Source organism: Silene latifolia, chromosome 10 (genome assembly GCF_048544455.1).
Source record: "Silene latifolia isolate original U9 population chromosome 10, ASM4854445v1, whole genome shotgun sequence".
NCBI classification, from domain to species: domain Eukaryota; kingdom Viridiplantae; phylum Streptophyta; class Magnoliopsida; order Caryophyllales; family Caryophyllaceae; genus Silene; species Silene latifolia.
The window spans coordinates 75,097,065-75,114,331 of NC_133535.1; the positions used below are offsets into that span (position 1 = coordinate 75,097,065).

A 17,267-nucleotide genomic window follows, 5' to 3' on the forward strand; every position below is an offset into this window, starting at 1 on the left:
CGTTGTCACAAGACTGGGCATTGGAGGAGGAACTGTCCCGTATACCGTGAGGACATAAAAGCAGGCCACGTCACTCCTGTTGGTATGTCATCTTATATTCATATGATTGAGATTAACCATGCAAGTTTCGGAACTTGGGTACTTGATACTGGTTGTGGTTCTCATCTGTGTAATCATTTGCAGGGCCTAAAAAACATCACACCCCTCGCAAAGGGTGATGTGGACCTGCGAGTCGGGAATGGAGCAAGAGTTGCTGCAGTCTCAATGGGAACATACGTAATCCAGCTCCCGAGTGGTTTTGAGTTATATTTATATAATTGTTACTATGTACCTAGTTTATCTAAGAATATTATTTCTGTTTCCGTACTTGATAAAGACGGTTTTTCATTTTTAATAAAGGACAATAGCTGTATTTTCTCTTTTAAAGAAATGGTTTATGGCAAAGCAGTTTCCATGAATGGAATTTATATCTTAGATCAAACCACAGATATATTACATGTGAATAATAAGAAATTAAAGGTTGGTGACAAAGATCAAACTTATCTGTGGCATTGTCGAATAGGACACATAAATGAAAAACGTGTAGAGAAACTCATTGAGAATGGGACTACCCCCACATTTGATTTCTCATCTTTTGGCACGTGTGAATCATGTCTTATCGGCAAAATGACTCGAACTTCCTTCAAAGGTGTTGGAATGCGCGCTAATGACCTATTAGGACTCATACATACTGATGTATGTGGACCTATGTCAATCACCGCAAGAGACGGCTATAGATATTTTATCACTTTCACGGATGATTTGAGTAGATACGGATATGTCTACTTAATGAAGCATAAAAGTGAGTCTTTTGAAAAATTCAAGGTATACCAGAATAAGGTTGAGAACCAACTGGGTAGAAAGGTTAAAGCACTCTGTTCAGATCGTGGTGGCGAATATTTTTCAAATGAGTTTGATCAACACCTTAAAGACTGTGGAATAGTTTTACAGTTAACTCCGCCTGGAACACCTCAATTAAATGGTGTGTCCGAACGGAGAAATCGAACACTACTTGATATGGTTCGATCCATGATGAGTCACATGGTAGTACCTGATTCATTATGGGGTTTTGCTCTTTTGTCGGCTGCTCTTATACTTAACCGAAGTCCGTCTAAAGCTGTCGACAAGACTCCGTATGAAATATGGAAGGGAACGGTCCCTAACTTGTCCTTTATTCGGGTTTGGGGCTGCGAGGCTTATGTCAAGTGGAGACACGAGGATAAGCTCGGCCCGCGATCGGTCAAGACATACTTTATTGGTTATCCAAAAGGAATGTTTGGTCATTACTTCTATTCGCCTACCGAATATCGAGTTTTTGTTGCGGCTAGTGCAAAGTTCTTAGAGAAAGAATTTCTCGAGAACAAGTCAAGTAATAGAACCTTCGAGCTGTCGGAGATTCAAGAACCAACAACCGAGGAACAGATGGAGGAAGAAGTTCCTTCAACTAATGATACGGTTAACATTCCTCAGGAACCTAGGAGGTCGGGTAGAGTCTCTAATCCTCCAGACAGATACATTGGTATGGTCGAGGAAAATGACGTTTTGCTCCTAGAGAGTAATGAACCCGCTACCTATAAAGGTGCCATGACCTGTTCGGACTCTAAGCTATGGCTTGAAGCCATGCGATCCGAGATGGACTCCATGTATGAGAATGACGTATGGGATCTTGTTGATTTACCTAACAAGGTACTACCTCTTCAGTGCAAATGGCTTTACAAAATAAAGCATTCTGTAGAAGGGCAGCCAGATACCTATAAGGCACGACTAGTGGCAAAATGTTTCACTCAAGTGCACGGATTTCATTATGATGAAATCTTTGCACCCGTAGTTATGCTGCGTTCCATTTGGATAATCTTAGCGATTGCCGCTATTCATGACTATGAAATTTGGCAGATGGATGTGAAAACCGCCTTCTTAAACGGTTATTTGGAGGAGGAATTGTACATGGTACAACCCGAAGGTTTCATAGATCCTGAAAATCCTAAGAAAGTGTGCAAGCTTAAACGTTCTATTTATGGACTTAAGCAAGTTTCTCGGAGTTGGAATCATCGTTTCGACCAGGTGATAAAAGAGTATGGTTTCACTCGATCGGTCGAGGAACCATGCTTATATGTCAAGTCGAGTGGGAGCAAGATTGTTTTCTTGATATTGTATGTCGATGACATACTCTTTATTGGAAATGACATTCCTCTCTTATCTTCGGTAAAAGGATGGTTGAAGAACCATTTCGAGATGAAATATCTGGGTGAGGCACAACGCATATTGGGAATCCGTATCTATCAAGATAGATCATGACGGATGTTATCACTGAGTCAGGAGTCTTATTTAGATAAGATTCTTGAAAGGTTCAGCATGACCAACTCCAAGAAGGGGAACCTTCCAATGACTTCTGGGATGCACTTGAGCAAGTCTCAGTCACCCAAGACACCTAAAGGGGTTGAACGCATGAGTCGCGTTCCTTATGCATCAGCCATAGGATCAATCATGTATGCCATGATATGCACACGTCTAGACGTGGCATATGCATTGAGTATGACGAGTCGGTACCAAGGCAATCCAGGTGAAACACCCTGGATGGCTGTTAAAAACATCCTTAAGTACCTACGGAGAACAAAGGATTGGGCATTGACTTATGGAGGAGATACTAAGCTATGTGCAATCGATTCTGTGAGATGCTAGCTTCCAAACGGATCGAGATGATTCGAAATCTCGATCTGGATTCGTCTTTACTCTTAATGGTGTTTGCGGTCACCGGAAAAGTTCCAAACAGGAAGTTGTAGCAGATTCTACTATCGAATCAAAGTACTATGCCGCTTGTATAAAGAAAAGAAGCTATATGGATGCGTCAATTCATACAAGGACTAACCATAGTTCTAGTTCGAATGACCCAATCACCATCTATTGTGACAATAGAGGTGCCATCTTCCAGGCCAAGGAGCCTAAGTCTAGCAACAAGTCTAGACATGTACATCGGAAGGCTCACCTGATCCGTGATTACGTGGAGCAAGAGGAGATAGTGATTGACAAGATAGCTTCGGATGACAACATCGTGGATCCTCTCACTAAACCATTGAAATATGATAAGCATGAAGGGCACGTTATTTCCATGGGAATTAAACGTGTTCCTGAGTTGTAGTAGTTGATTATGGATTCGATACATTTTCCTTTCATATGCTATTTATAACTTCATCGTATTATTTTCATATTTTGTTTTTCATGTGGATTGTACGACAACACTGAACGCCACAAAGTGAACTGAATTACATTATATTTGTTTTGGTCCGTAATTGCCTACATGAGCTGATAACTCTGGCTATTATATTGTGAAGTTGATTGATGGTGGGTTCAACGAGCCATAAGTCAAACGGTTGGCTGATCGATCACAGATGCGAGTTATAACGATACCTCGTAGGAGATTGTGACAACGTAATGGAGTCCTAAATGTTTAAAAACATTCGGTGCCAGACCGTGGATTGGACGTCCATTGTGTTCCTAGAGTCGATTCTTTTGACTATCGACTGTCTCTTGAGATTAAGGCAGTTTTTGGGTGACTTTGGTTTCTTTCTCATGGTCGACCGTAACAGGAGGCTAAGCATATTTTTACTTTGGATCATTTCATCTTGTGCTTATATCTCACGGTAGGATTCGAGTTGAAGAAAATATCCAACCTTTATCAGGTTTAGTCATTTCTTAGGGCCACTCGAGGAGTTGTAACTGAAATGCATGGCCATGCTCGAATGATGATTCGTTTATCAGTTAAGTTACTCTCTAGTCGGGAAAACCACTCTTGATATTGATCACTTGTAAAATACGACCTTTGTGAATACGGATTTTACAAATTGTTTTACATTGAGTGGGAGAAATTAAGGATATAAGAATCGGTTATCGCACATACACTTGTGAGGACAAGTGGGAGATTGTTGGAGCTAGTGTCCTCCACAGTTAGTTTGATAACGTGTATGAATCTCTTATAGGTTCACAGGGTATACTTAGTATTTTATCAGTTGATAACGTTTACTAATAACGGTTGGCTTGCTAGAAGTTTGACGTTATTATCATACTGATGGCGTGATCAACCAGTCCCTAAAAGTCACACCTAAAGGATGTGTTTGAGAGATGTGATTATATGAAAATATAATCACATTGATGCCTTATATGACTAAAATTTTAGTCCATGTATTTGACTAAAAGGTTAGTCAATGTGATGATGAGTCGATTATTTAATACAATTAAATAATATCAGCTGAGACGAATTAATTGTTAATTCGTAAATTGAATATAAACAGTTATATTTAATTATTGTATATAATGTTAGCTTAAACAAATTAAGATGTTAATTCGTAATTAAACATAAACGGTTATATTTAATTAGCAAATTATAAATATGCGATATTTATAGTTAATGTATATATTATACGATATTGTCATAATAAATGATGACGGACCGGTATTAAGTGTGTGGATTTATTAATACGTGACGACATAAATGACAATTGATAATTATACACATTTTATACAAATATGATAACAACCTAAAATAAGAAGATTTTCTTCTTATTTTTTTGGGTTGTTACACGGTTCAAAGAAAGGAGAAAAATAAGAAAAAAATCTTCCTCTCTTTTCTCCTCTTGTTAACACGGTTATAAGGAGAGAGAGAGAGGGGGGGATTATTTTTCTCACTTGTTTTTCACAAAACTCTCATCAAAACCCTAAAAATAATTAGAGAAATTAGGGTTCTTTTCTAGCAAGAAAGAGGCATTTCTCAGAGCATCTTGGGTGCAACGATTAGGAGAATATCGATCTCGATATTTGTTCTTAGGCCAAATTGCTAGGACCGAAGGTTAATTTTAATCTCTATTCTTTTGTTTATGCAATTTCGTTTATGACTCGTAATTTCATATTTGTAATTTCGTTATAATCCGAATTTTCTTGATGAAATATATCGATATTTCCCACAACTTAAAAGTAGCAAAGGAGTTAAAACTGAAATTCGAAACTTGCAAGCTTAAGTAGATCCCCAGAGATCAGAACGTGGAAGCAGATACCTTAGCAACTCTGGGGGCAACATTCAAACCGACAGAACTTTCCAGCATTCTAATAGCACACATGCTAATGCCTTCCATCCAGAAGGCAGATGAAATAGATAAAGGAGAACTGGAGGATCCACAGAACGGAGAAGGAGTCCATGCAGCTACAGAGGTAGGTGAGGACTCTCAGCCAGCCGATCAACCGACCGAACAGGCAGATGACTGGGATTGGCGCACACCCTACCTAAACTGGCTGCTTCATAGCAAGCTACCAGATGACAAGAAGTAAGTAAGGGCTTTCAAAGTGAAGGCCTCCAGGTTCATACTTATTGACGATATACTATTCAGGAAATCACCGGCAGGCCCCTACTTACGGTGCCTAGACAAGGAAGAGGCGCAGACTGTGTTACATGTTGTTCACAGTGGCGAATGTGGAAACCATGCAGGGGGCAGGAGTCTGGCAAATAAAGATCTTAGGCAGGGATACTTCTGGCCCACAATGAAGGTAGATGCAGCAGAATATGCACGCAAGTGTGACGCGTGCCAGCGCTCACCACCAATAATCCATCTGCCAGCAGAACCCTTGCACCCTATCATTTCTCCCTGGCCATTCATGGCATGGGGCATGGACATAGAAGGACCTCTGCCAAGAGCCACAGGAAACAGGACATGGATGTTGGCGATGACAAATTACTTCTCCAAGTGGATAGAGGCAGAAGCATTCACAAAAGTAAAGGACAAACAAGTCATTTCATTTATAAAACGAAACATCATTTGCAGGTTTGGTATCCCATCAGAAATCATATGTGACAATGGCTCGCAATTCATCTCCAACGATACCGAGGGATAATGTGCCAGGTAGAACATCACCCTAAAAAAGTCAGCACCCGGGACTCCAAAGTCCAACGGGCAAGCTGAGTACAGCAACAAAATCATCATGGACAATCTGAGAAGGAGGTTACAGGAGTTAGGAGGAAAGTGGGCAGATGAATTGCCACTGGTATTATGGTCAGATAGAACAACGCCAAAGATAACAACAGGTCAAACACCATTCAGCCTGGTGTTTGGCGCAGAAGCAGTCATTCCATCAGAAGTTCTAGTTCCCACTCACAGGTATGGATGTATGACAGGGGAACTGAACAATGCGGAGATGGTCAGAAGCCTGGACACAGTAGACGAGCTGCGAGCAAGTGCAAAAATACGCCTGGCTGCCTACAAGCAGTCAGTGGCCAAGGGTTACGACAAGAATGTAAAAGTCAGGCTCCTTGAGGTAGGAGATCTGGTTCTCCGAGAAGTGTTTCAAAACACTAAGAATCGAAAGGCAGGCAAATTCGCCTACAAATGGGAAGGACCATACCAGGTAAAAGGAGTTGTTGGCCATGGTGCATACAGACTGATGACTATGGACAGTCAAACCATACAACGCCCATGGAACATACTTCACCTGAAGAGATATTACTTTTAATAATAAGTAGATTTTAGCCTTCGGGATGATGTACTGTAAAAAGCCAAATCATTTCAAAATAAAAATAAAAAATTTGGTAGTAGGCATACTGCCAATTTCATTCCTATTTCTGGTATCTCTAACTACTTCAAATTTTAAACTGCTATTAGATGGTGTGGTCTGGCAGCATCCTGAGACCACAATTGCTCTGGTACCCCATGAGATGGCGTCTGGTACTTCACATCATCTTAATAGATTTTCCTGTTTTCAGGCCTCTCTAAGTACATCACTCTGAATTCTTTTTTTTTTTTTTTTGCAAGAAAGGCAAGCCATCTTATTCATCCATTAGAGGGAATAATAGGCAAATTCTTACAAAGAATAACCAATAACTTAGACTTCTAGACATTAAGAAGCTCAACTATCTCATTCTTGTGAGAAGAGTGAGTTACATGAATCAATCTTACACTAACTAGGTGTTGCACTCTCCTAATTATGTAAGGTATGTCATGTTCAATGCCTTGAAAAATTCTGAGATTACGCTCTTCCCATAAACTATAAACCAGTGCAGTCAAACAACTCGTGAACCACCGAGCTTTCCAATGCCTCCTCACATGCTTACCAGCTATCCAGTTTAGTTCCTTCCTCAAATTCATACTACGGCCAGAGATCTTCATCCATTGCAGAATACTTAGTCATGCTGCTTTAGCAAATGAACATTGAAAGAAGAGATGTTGATGCGTTTCTCAAAGACTTTACACAAGATGCACCTATTAACCAAATACAGTCCCCTGTAGTTAAGTTGATCAATAGTAGCCAATTTACGCTGCTGAGCTAAAGTCACAATAAAGCTGTGTTTTGGAAGAACTACCCTATTCCAAACATCATTTACCCATCGAATTCTGATTCCTTTTTACCTGAACTGATCATAAACCATTGATAATTGAAGCTTACCATGCTTGATACAACTCTGCAGGAAAGCTCTGGCATTTGCAGCATTCCCAGTGCTCTCCAAAAGCTCATCACACACCTTCAGAATACTTCTCCAGCTCTCAGAATGACAAGGTTTAACATCCATAGTCCAAAACTCAGCATTTTTGATGTTATACGTATAATTCCAGATCACCCAAGAGCTGTCAGAATGTTTTTCAATCTCCCAAATCCATTTACAAAGGATGCACTTATTCCATGCTAGTACTTCCTTGATATTGAAACCTCCTTCCTTCAGGGGCATACAACTAGAAGCCCAGCTTTTTAAAATCAGTCTCTTGTGGCCTTCCTCTGAGTTCCATAAGAAATTCCTCCAGAACTTAGTGATGAGTTTAATAACTCCCTTAGGAATCAGTAAAGTAGAACACCAGAACTGTTCTAGCCCAAAAATCACAGTGTTAATCAAATTAATTTTGCCAGCATAGGAAAGTTGATGAGTGGACCAATGATGCATAGCTTGTTGAACTTTCTGAAGAAGATCTGCAAACATGGCTTTATTCAGTTTTCCCTCATTTAGAGGCACACCTAAATACCTAAAGGGAAAACTTCCTTCAGTGTATCCAGTAGCCCTGAGAATTTCTCCATGAATATCATCCCTTATACCTCTCATATAAATGCTAGTCTTCTCAGGATTTGCCTGCAACCCAGAAAGTTGAGCAAACATCCCAAGAGACTGAGTAACAACCCTAACAGATGGAGTATCCCCTCTGACAAAAATCATTAAATCATCGCAAAAATCAGGTGATTTAATCCAATTCTACCACACTTGGGATGATAAGAGACTTGATGTTGTTTATGTATCCCCCTAAGAATTCTCGAGAGGTATTTCATGCCCATAACAAAGAGAAAAGGAGACAGTGGGTCACCTTGTCTCAATCCACTTTCTCCTATAAAGAAACCAGCTACAGTACCATTGATTTTAAGGCTAAACCAGGTAGAAGTTACACATCCCATAATCCATTTCTGGAACTGAGGTGGAAAATTATAAAGTTCAAGCATCTGACCTAGAAAACTCCATTGAAGTGAATCAAAAGCTTTTTTGATATCCACCTTAATGAGATATCTAGGGGACACTTCTTGTTGGCCATATCCTTTAATAAGAGATTGAGTAAGCATGATAATGCTTCTCCCCTTCACAAAAGCTCCTTGTTCAAGTCCCACAATGTTTGGTAAAAGAGGCTTCATGCGTTCACATAGTATTTTACTCACAGTCTTGTAAAACACAGTACAACATGCAATAGGCCTATAGTCCATTACTGTGGAAACAGTCTGTTTTTTAGGTATCAAAGCCAATAGAGTAGTGTTAGCCTGCTTGGACATAACTCCAGTTCTGAAGAAATGTTGAATAGCACAGCAATAATCATGTTTAATCATAGGCCAGGATTTCTTGAAAAACTGAGCAGAAAATCCACCATGTCCAGGACTTTTATTGGAGTCAATGGAAAACAAAGCTCTCTTAATTTCCATTTCCTCAACTGGTTTGCAAAGATCGGGCCATTCAGAGTCAGGCACCTGAGACCCTCTCAGCAAACTAGGATCCATACCAATTGTCTCCACTTTCTTACCCAATAAAGCTTGATAATATTCCACAAAAGCTTGATTAACATTATGAATCCCTTCTCTGATCTGCCCATTCCTGTCATGAATCTTCCCAATTATACTTTGGTTCTTTCTAATAGCAATTCTGGAGAAAAAAATAGCTATTAGGGGCATCATTGTGCTGAATGCTTTGCACCTTAGCACGCTGAATTAAAGAACTTCTCTCAGTCTTCTTTAAATTCAAATAAACTTCCAACAGGCTCTTCTCTTTGACAAGCAGCTCAGAAATAAGGAGGTTCTGTTGGATTTGATATTGACAATCCTCCAGTTCCTTCTTAGCTTCCTGAACTCTTTTATTTAACCCAGCAAAGTGAGTTCTATGTAAGGATTGTAAGTTATGCCTAACATTTTTGAGCCTAGCAAACAACCTAAACATAGCATTCCCCCTCACAGGAATCTCCCAAGCATTCTGAACAATAGTATCATAGTCATGATAATCCTCCCAAAAGTTCAAATAGCTAAATCTCTTAGTAATTTTATAATTTTCCACCACCTGGATCAGCAAAGGCGAATGATCAGAGATCCCAGAAGGTAAAATGGTCACCTGAGTGTTTGGGTATGTTGCCAACCAACCAGGATTCACCAAAACCCTATCAAGCTTGGACCAAATCCTATCATCCACATCCCTTTTATTTGTCCAAGTGTACTCACAGCCAAAGCTATGAGTGTCCTCCAGCTGACAATCAAGCAAACATTGATTAAAATCCATTATTTCAGAAAGTGAAGGAGGGTTTGGCCCAACCCTTTCCTCAATGTCCCTAACAATGTTAAAATCCCCCATCAGTATCCAATTAGCAGCATTATTATGCAGTTGTCTAAGTTCATCCCATAAGGCTTTCCTGTCATCTCCATCATTGCTCCCATAAACAAAAGTAACATGCACAACCTTATTAGATATATGATGCAGCAGTTCCAAGTGGATCAGTTGATCATGTACCTTAGAAGAAATAACAGTAACTAAGCTAGGGTTCAGAAACACCCATATTCTACCATTGTAATGGTGAGAATAATTATTGAGAACAGAAAAACTAGCAAATCTCTTACTTATTGCAGCAGAATTATTATACTTCACTCTAGTCTCTAATAAACCAAACACCTCTATTTTATTAGTAGATAAGTAACCCCTAACTTCCTGCTGCTTTATTCGGTCATTAAAACCCCTAATATTCCAAGAAGATATGATCATTGGATTGTATCAGGTGGCTCCTCCTCCTGAGTGACCACCAAATTAGTATCCAATAATAAACCCTCAGCATGTAGCACTTCATATTTGTTTTTTAGAGTAAGGACTTGCTGCTCAGTTTCCACCTCAATCCTGGCAATACTCAAGTGAGCCACTGCCACATCCTCAGTCCTAGATAGACCTAACACCCTGCATCCTGAGCCCTCCCCTTTATCATTTGGGGAAGACCTAACCTCCAAGACAGTAGAGGAGGAGCCTAGTCCATGACATTCTGAGCTCCTGACAACTGTCTTTGAAGGGGTCTTCTCACCAGATTTAGGGGGATTCTGGCCTAGCAATGGGCTTCCTGAGTCCTTAGCAACTGGGCCAGTGGAGTGAGTTACAGGGCGTTGGATTGGTCTGTATTCCTGTCTCATATCATCCAGCTTCTGATTGATCTTTGTGAATTTACATTTCTCTTGTACATGACCCAATTTCTTACAGCAATGGCAATAATGAGGCAGCCATTCATATATAATACACTGCTGTGTGAGCCCATGATATGGAGTCTGGAGTTGCACAGTAGTGGGTAACTCTTCAACCACATCAACTTCCACCAAAACTCGTGCAAAGGAGAGCTTGGACTTGAATGTTGTTGGAAGATCTGCAAACAAAGGTTTCCCTACAACACTGGCCATCTTACTCAAAACTTTTTTCTGACCACATAAAAGGATCTAAGTCAAGAAAGAGTATCCAAGCAGGAACAATGGATACAGAGTCCATTTCCTTAGAAAACCCAGGTGACCATTTCTTCAGAACCAAAGTACTGCTACCCATATTCCAAGGTCCTCCCTTAAGAATCTCATTCATATCCTGTTCAGAGAGGAACCTAAAGCTGTACCATCCTTTTTTATAATACTGCACAATAGGTCTGTCAATATTCTTCCAGTATTTCGCCACATATTCGTCAACCTGTTTAAGTTTAGGTTTGGCTCCTAAGAAGTTCCCCATCAAAGTGTTATTCCATAACTTAATCTCATCAATTACATCATCCTCAACGATTTCAATCGTCTTAGATTCAGCACTCTTATCACAAGAGTACAAATTCATGCCTTGTTTAGGTTTCGCCGCCATATTCCATGGCTTAGTAAAACCGATTCCAAGTTCAGTTGCAGGTGGTGGAATTTCAGAACCAGATTCCTTTTCCAATTTATTTCCAACAGGTTTATCCAATAATCCAGTTAAATTGAGTAATTTACCAACTGTATCAGGAGTATCGATACCTGAATTATCCGCAGTAATAAGTGTTTCCGCAGAAATGGTCGTAGCTTCCGTCGAGTCCTCAATACAGTTCCCAGTTTCCAAAAGATCTGTAATAACCATCGAATTATCGTCTACAACCTGTTTATTACGAGCTCGTGTCTTTACCATCACTCTGAATTCTAGTGTCTATGGCACGTTGAAAAGATATCTAGCAGGACTGTCAACTGCCAACGCGGGGTGACAAGGCACATGGCACTCCAACATGCCTAACCTACTTTCTCCGTCAAGGAGCACCCTCACCAGGCGGACTGTGGAACATACGAAAGAGAGCCTGGTTAACAGCTAAACACGCTTACCCAGCTACCCCTGATACCACCCCCTGGACGTAGCTCGCACTAATTACAATTAATCAGGGCCCCAGCATGCATGCACATACATGGAACGTAGGGATCTCTGCGCTACCAGAATCCTGCAGCGTCCCATTGGTCCTAGAATGACGATAAACTTGCATAAATTATGCCCCTGTTGGCTTTAAACGTGATGAACACACCTTGCGTCATGAACAAGGTTAAGTAATCCAAAACTGCGGCATATGCCTAAATCAGCCATTAGGCTGACACGACAGCTAGCTTAGTCTGGATCAGCCTCTTCAGGCTGACAAGACTGCTCTAAATCAGCCTCTCAGGTTGACACGGACACTCCTCCTCACGTTACGGCATATGCCTAAATCAGCCATCAGGCTGAAACGGCAGCTAGCTAAGTCAGAAAGTCAGCCTCTTCAGGATGACAGGACTCGCCTAAATCAGCCATCACGCTGACACGGCAACCTCCTAAACTAAGGAAACCTAAAACAAGCACACAGAATATAAGCTGAAACTTGCCAAAAATTAAGGTAAGGGGCATTCCAAAACATGGCCAAAATACGGCCCTTGAGTTTAACCGCCACCTTGGCAAAGCAACCGGAAAGAGTTTGAAAAACTTATAAGTCTGCCACCTCTGGGCCAGACTACCAAAAGTTCATTAATAAAAACTTAATTATCGATCACATTAATGACCTCCACTTCTGGCACCTCCTCTGCCTGCTGACCCTCTGTTTCAAGTACCGCACCAGCTTGCACATCCTCAGCTGTCATAGCTTCCTGAGCTCCGTTAGCAGCATCCTGGGGGCAATCCAGCATCTCCACCAGCAGCCTGCTCAGCCAGTGCAGGAGAGTTTACCTCGCCAACTTCAGGCATCAGCGCACTCAGATCAGGTTTAACTGGGTAGAGCATCTCCAGCTGCCTCTCCTCCTCTTCGATGGCTTGTTGGGTTGGAGCTTCCTAAGAGCAGCCTGCATCCCGCTGATTTTTCCCCGCCAGGTGGCATAGGCAACAACATTGGTGGCCAGGGAGATCAGCTCGCTGATCTTCTCGTCAGAACGCTTAAGGGAGTCCGAGAAAGTGTTGCACACCTCTTGAGTGCGTGCCAGTTGATCAGCCCCTTCCTTCAGCTTCTTCTTGGCAACAGCAAGCTCGGCCTTCAATTCTACCACGCGTTCCTTCATATCAGACCGTTGCTGCACCAAGTCGGCAACTGTTCCTTTCAGCTCTTGATTTTTAATGTTGGTGGCACGGCTGGTAGTCTGCACTGCATTGATCATATTCCTAATCTAAAGAGCAGACTGGAGGTTCTGGGTCAAGAAAAGTCAGAAGTCAGCAAGAGAAATCAAAGGGTAAAGTTTAGAACAGGTAGAAGACGAAGATCACTCACCATAAAGGCGTTGTGCATGTCATTCTTAGCCATCTCCTCTGGAGAAAACTCTGAGAACGCCTCCTTTAGAGGAGGGAAGAGCAACTGGCCGATCTCTGGCCAGTACGGCACCTTATCAACATTCCCAAAACCTTCTGGGAAGTGAGCAAAAGTGCCTCCACTAGCTGAGGCACGAGGACTGGCAGGAGGAGTAGGCGGATGGCGAGACAATGAGTCAACCTCTAAGGGCTCAGGTCTAGCAGAGTTGGATTGCGTGGGAGGGGTCTGGAAAGAGGCAGCAGGAGCACTCCTCTTGGAGGCAGATGCCACGTCAGGACTGACAGTGGATCTCTTTCTTTTTGCACTCTGGAGGATGACTTCCAGAGGATCAACTTTTGAACCTATAAGCAGACATCATCTCAGGCGTTAGGATAATTGAAGCATTAGTGAAAGCTGCATGCAAACTGAAATAACTGTAGGAAGCTCGCCAGAAGACATGTTGTGAGCTGATTGAAGAGGGTTGGAGGAGGTATCAGGTGAGAACCCAGGGAGCAGGTCAGGAAACTTTCTCTCGGATTCAGAAATATAGAACAACTTGCTGCAGGCAGGAATCTTGGCACCAATGCGAGTCAGATCACAGGGGTCTGGACGAGGACGATGAAGTAAGCTAGTAAGCAGCGAGAAAAATGAATCAGGTGACAGGGAGGTTACTTACTCGAAGTTATGACCCATTTCTCGAAGATATAATCGGCAGACGGCTGGATGGATTCCTTTCTCACGAAGAAGAAGTCCTCAAACCATTTCTCATCTCGGGATTTGGACACATGCCTGAAGGGAGCCTCTCCACAGCCCCGGAATGAGAATTGGCCCCTACGCAGGGACCTGATGCTATACATATGGGCTAGATCACCCAGGGAGAGAGAGTTGCCAGTGTTTTGACCAGCGGTCAGGGAGTAGAGGAGAACCCTCTAAACGGTGGCAGAAATTTGTGCCATGGCAAAATTATTTGTAAAGATGAAGTCTTGAACAAGTTTGGGAAAAGGAAAATGGAGGCCATATCTAAACGAGTACAGATAAAAACACACCCATCCTGGACGAAGGGCGTCAGCTTTCTGACCTGGTTCAGGGATGGCAATATCCTCCCCGTCACCAAGGCCGAGCTAACCCTTGATCGTGGGAATATCGGCAGGAGTCAAGATAGAATCACGGTCATGAGGGTAAGTGAAGAGTCCCCGAGAAGGAAAGACTGGGTCAGGGTTGCGGTCAGTAGGAGCGGAAGTCGATGACGATTATCGGGTTTTGCCCATGGTGAAGAAAGAGAAAATGGAAATTAAGAAGAAAAAGGGGAAGAATACCTGGTGAAAGAGACGATGGAGAGTGAAACAGTGGAGCCAGCGAGGTGAGAGAAAAGGAAGGTTGAGGGTTTAGAGAGAGGGAGAGTTTTTGGAAATGATTTGAGATTAATGGAAGTGGAAGGTGGAGGTTGAGGTTATAAAGGAAGAGAGAGGGAGTAGGGTGCGAGAAAAGAGGAGGTGGGCGACTGAAATGATGGAGTTGCATGAAAAGGAGTGTAAATGACGGCTTAGGGTTTTAGCATTCGATTACGTAAATTCCTTGCTCGACACCTCGAAGCGCATTTCACAAGAAATTTGGGGCAAACTGTTTGGGCCAAAAATCACATAATAGGGAAAGGTGCACTTAATAAATAAATGGATCAAACAAGAAGAAGGGGAGCCCGCGGTTGGAGTGAGCACGAAGAAGGGGAATGGGCCAGCATGCTCGCAGGAGAAGACCGAAGCCCATTGGAGGAAGCGTCTGGAATTAGGAAAGAGGAGTTAGGGAGAAGTCAGGGAGATTAGGGAGAATTAAGGGAGACGACCAAATATGGAAAGAGTTATTATGGAAGTTATATTCCCTTTCCATATTCAAGGTAGGACATACCTAGGGTTCTTACCCTATAAATAACCGAGGAAGCAATCAAAGAAGGACATTCTCATCAAGATATCAACTCATTCATATACACATGCATACATTCACCCAAGATCTTACGAACACGATACCTCGTGCTAGCAAGAGTAGCATTACGTTTCAATTGTAATCGTCCTCCCATTCAAGTATAGTATAATATTTGGCAGGGTACCGTCCCTCTCGCGGTTGTTCCCACATTGGGTTTTCCGCATCACCAAATATTGCGTGTTAATTTATATTTCGTATCTTATTTCCTTATTTAAACATCATCACACAAACAATCATTCAATTAACCAACGAGTAAGACCACATTGGCCCAAATCAATCAATTCGGTAAAAAATACCTAAACAGTTGGTTTGTGGAGACTTTAATAGCATTACTGAAACAAATGATAGAATTGGTGGAGCTGAGGTGACTTGGGCTGAAATGGCTCCTATGAGAAAAATGATTGATGATTGTCAGTTACAAGAAATGAAATGTTCAGGTTCTTTTTATACCTGGAATAACAAACATGAGGATGTAACTAAGGTGTATAGTCGAATAGATAGGGTGTTGATTAATGAGCAGTGGTTTCAGTCCTTCCCTGAGGCTGTGGCTAATTTCCTCCCTGAAGGATTATATGATCACTGCCCTTGTCTTATTAACATTGTTGAGGAACCTGTGAAGATAAAAAGTGCTTTTAAATATTTTAATATGTGGGCACTGTCAGATGATTTTGATAATACTGTAACAGTTGGAATATGGAGGTCAGGGGTACTCCTATGTATAGAGTTGTAATGAAGCGGAAGAAATTGAAAGCTGAGTTCAAAAAGTTAAATATAGGCCAATTCAGTGATATTGAAAATCTCGCCCATGTCACTAAGTTAGCCCTACATCACTTTCAACAGCAGCTTTCCAAGGATCCTTTGAATACTACAATTTGCAGAGCTGAGAGGGAATGTGCTTCTGACTTGAGTAAGTTGATCAAAGTCAGAAATATTTATTTAGCTCAAAAAGACAAAGAAGGATGGGTCAAAGATGGGGATGAGAATACCTCCTTCTTTCTTTCTAGCATTAAGAAAAGGAGAATGAGGAATAGGGTATATCAGGTTCATGACATGGAGGGTCAGCTTTGTTCTAAACCTGAGGACATACAGGCTGCTTTTGAGAGGTATTACAAGAGTCTTTTGGGTACGTCAAAGCCTGTTAAACCCATTTCTAAAAGAGTTGTGCAGACAGGGAAGCTGTTGACTGATGCTCATAGAGAGATTCTACTCAGACCTCTTTCTGATGAGGAAATTAAGATTGTCATGTTCTTCATTCCTGGAGACAAGGCCCTTGGACCTGATGGGTTTAGCTGCCAGTTCTTCAAGGATTCATGGCATATAGTGGGGGTGGATGTGTGTCATGCTATCAGGAATGCTTTTCATTCTGGGAAGGTTCTGAAAGAATTGAATACTACCATTCTCACACTCATCCCAAAAACTGATTTACCTGATAGTGTTTTGCAATTCAGGCCCATTGCCTGTTGCAACACAGTGTATAAGTGTTTGACTAAGGTACTATGTACTAGGATGAGCTCTATTTTGCCTGATATCATTAACCCTTCTCAGGGAGCTTTTGTTAAAAATAGAGATATAGTGGGCAATATTCTCATTTGTCAAGATCTTATAAAGTTGTATAAGAGGAAAGTGTGCTCACCTAGAGTTATGATGAATATAGATTTGCAAAAAGCCTATGACTCTATTGAGTGGAGCTTCCTTCAGGAAATGTCAAGTGCTCTCAATTTTCCCTCAAGTAGTGTTGAGCTCATAATGCAGTGTGTGTCCACTCCCACCTACTCCTTGGCTCTTAATGGAGATGTTTTTGGATTTTTCAAAGGCCAAAGAGGGTTAAGGCAGGGGGACCCTCTCTCCCCTTTGCTTTTTGCCATTTGTCTTGAGTATCTTAGTAGGCTTTTGGGGATCCTTGACAGGTGTCAGGGGTTTAAATTTCACCCACTTTGTTCTAAATTGAAGCTTACACATTTATACTTTGCTGACGACCTGCTTATGTTTAGCAGAGGAGAC

General features: G+C 41.6%; 1 protein-coding gene across 1 annotated transcript; it reads left to right on the top strand.

The window, feature by feature from the left end:
* Positions 1-14,620: 14,620 nt before the first annotated feature.
* LOC141607790 (uncharacterized) lies at positions 14,621-15,996 on the top strand. Its single transcript, XM_074427139.1, has 2 exons — positions 14,621-14,649; positions 15,615-15,996. Exons 1-2 carry the CDS (start codon positions 14,621-14,623, stop codon positions 15,994-15,996), a joined length of 411 nt encoding a protein of 136 aa, XP_074283240.1.
* The last annotated feature ends 1,271 nt before the right edge of the window (positions 15,997-17,267 follow it).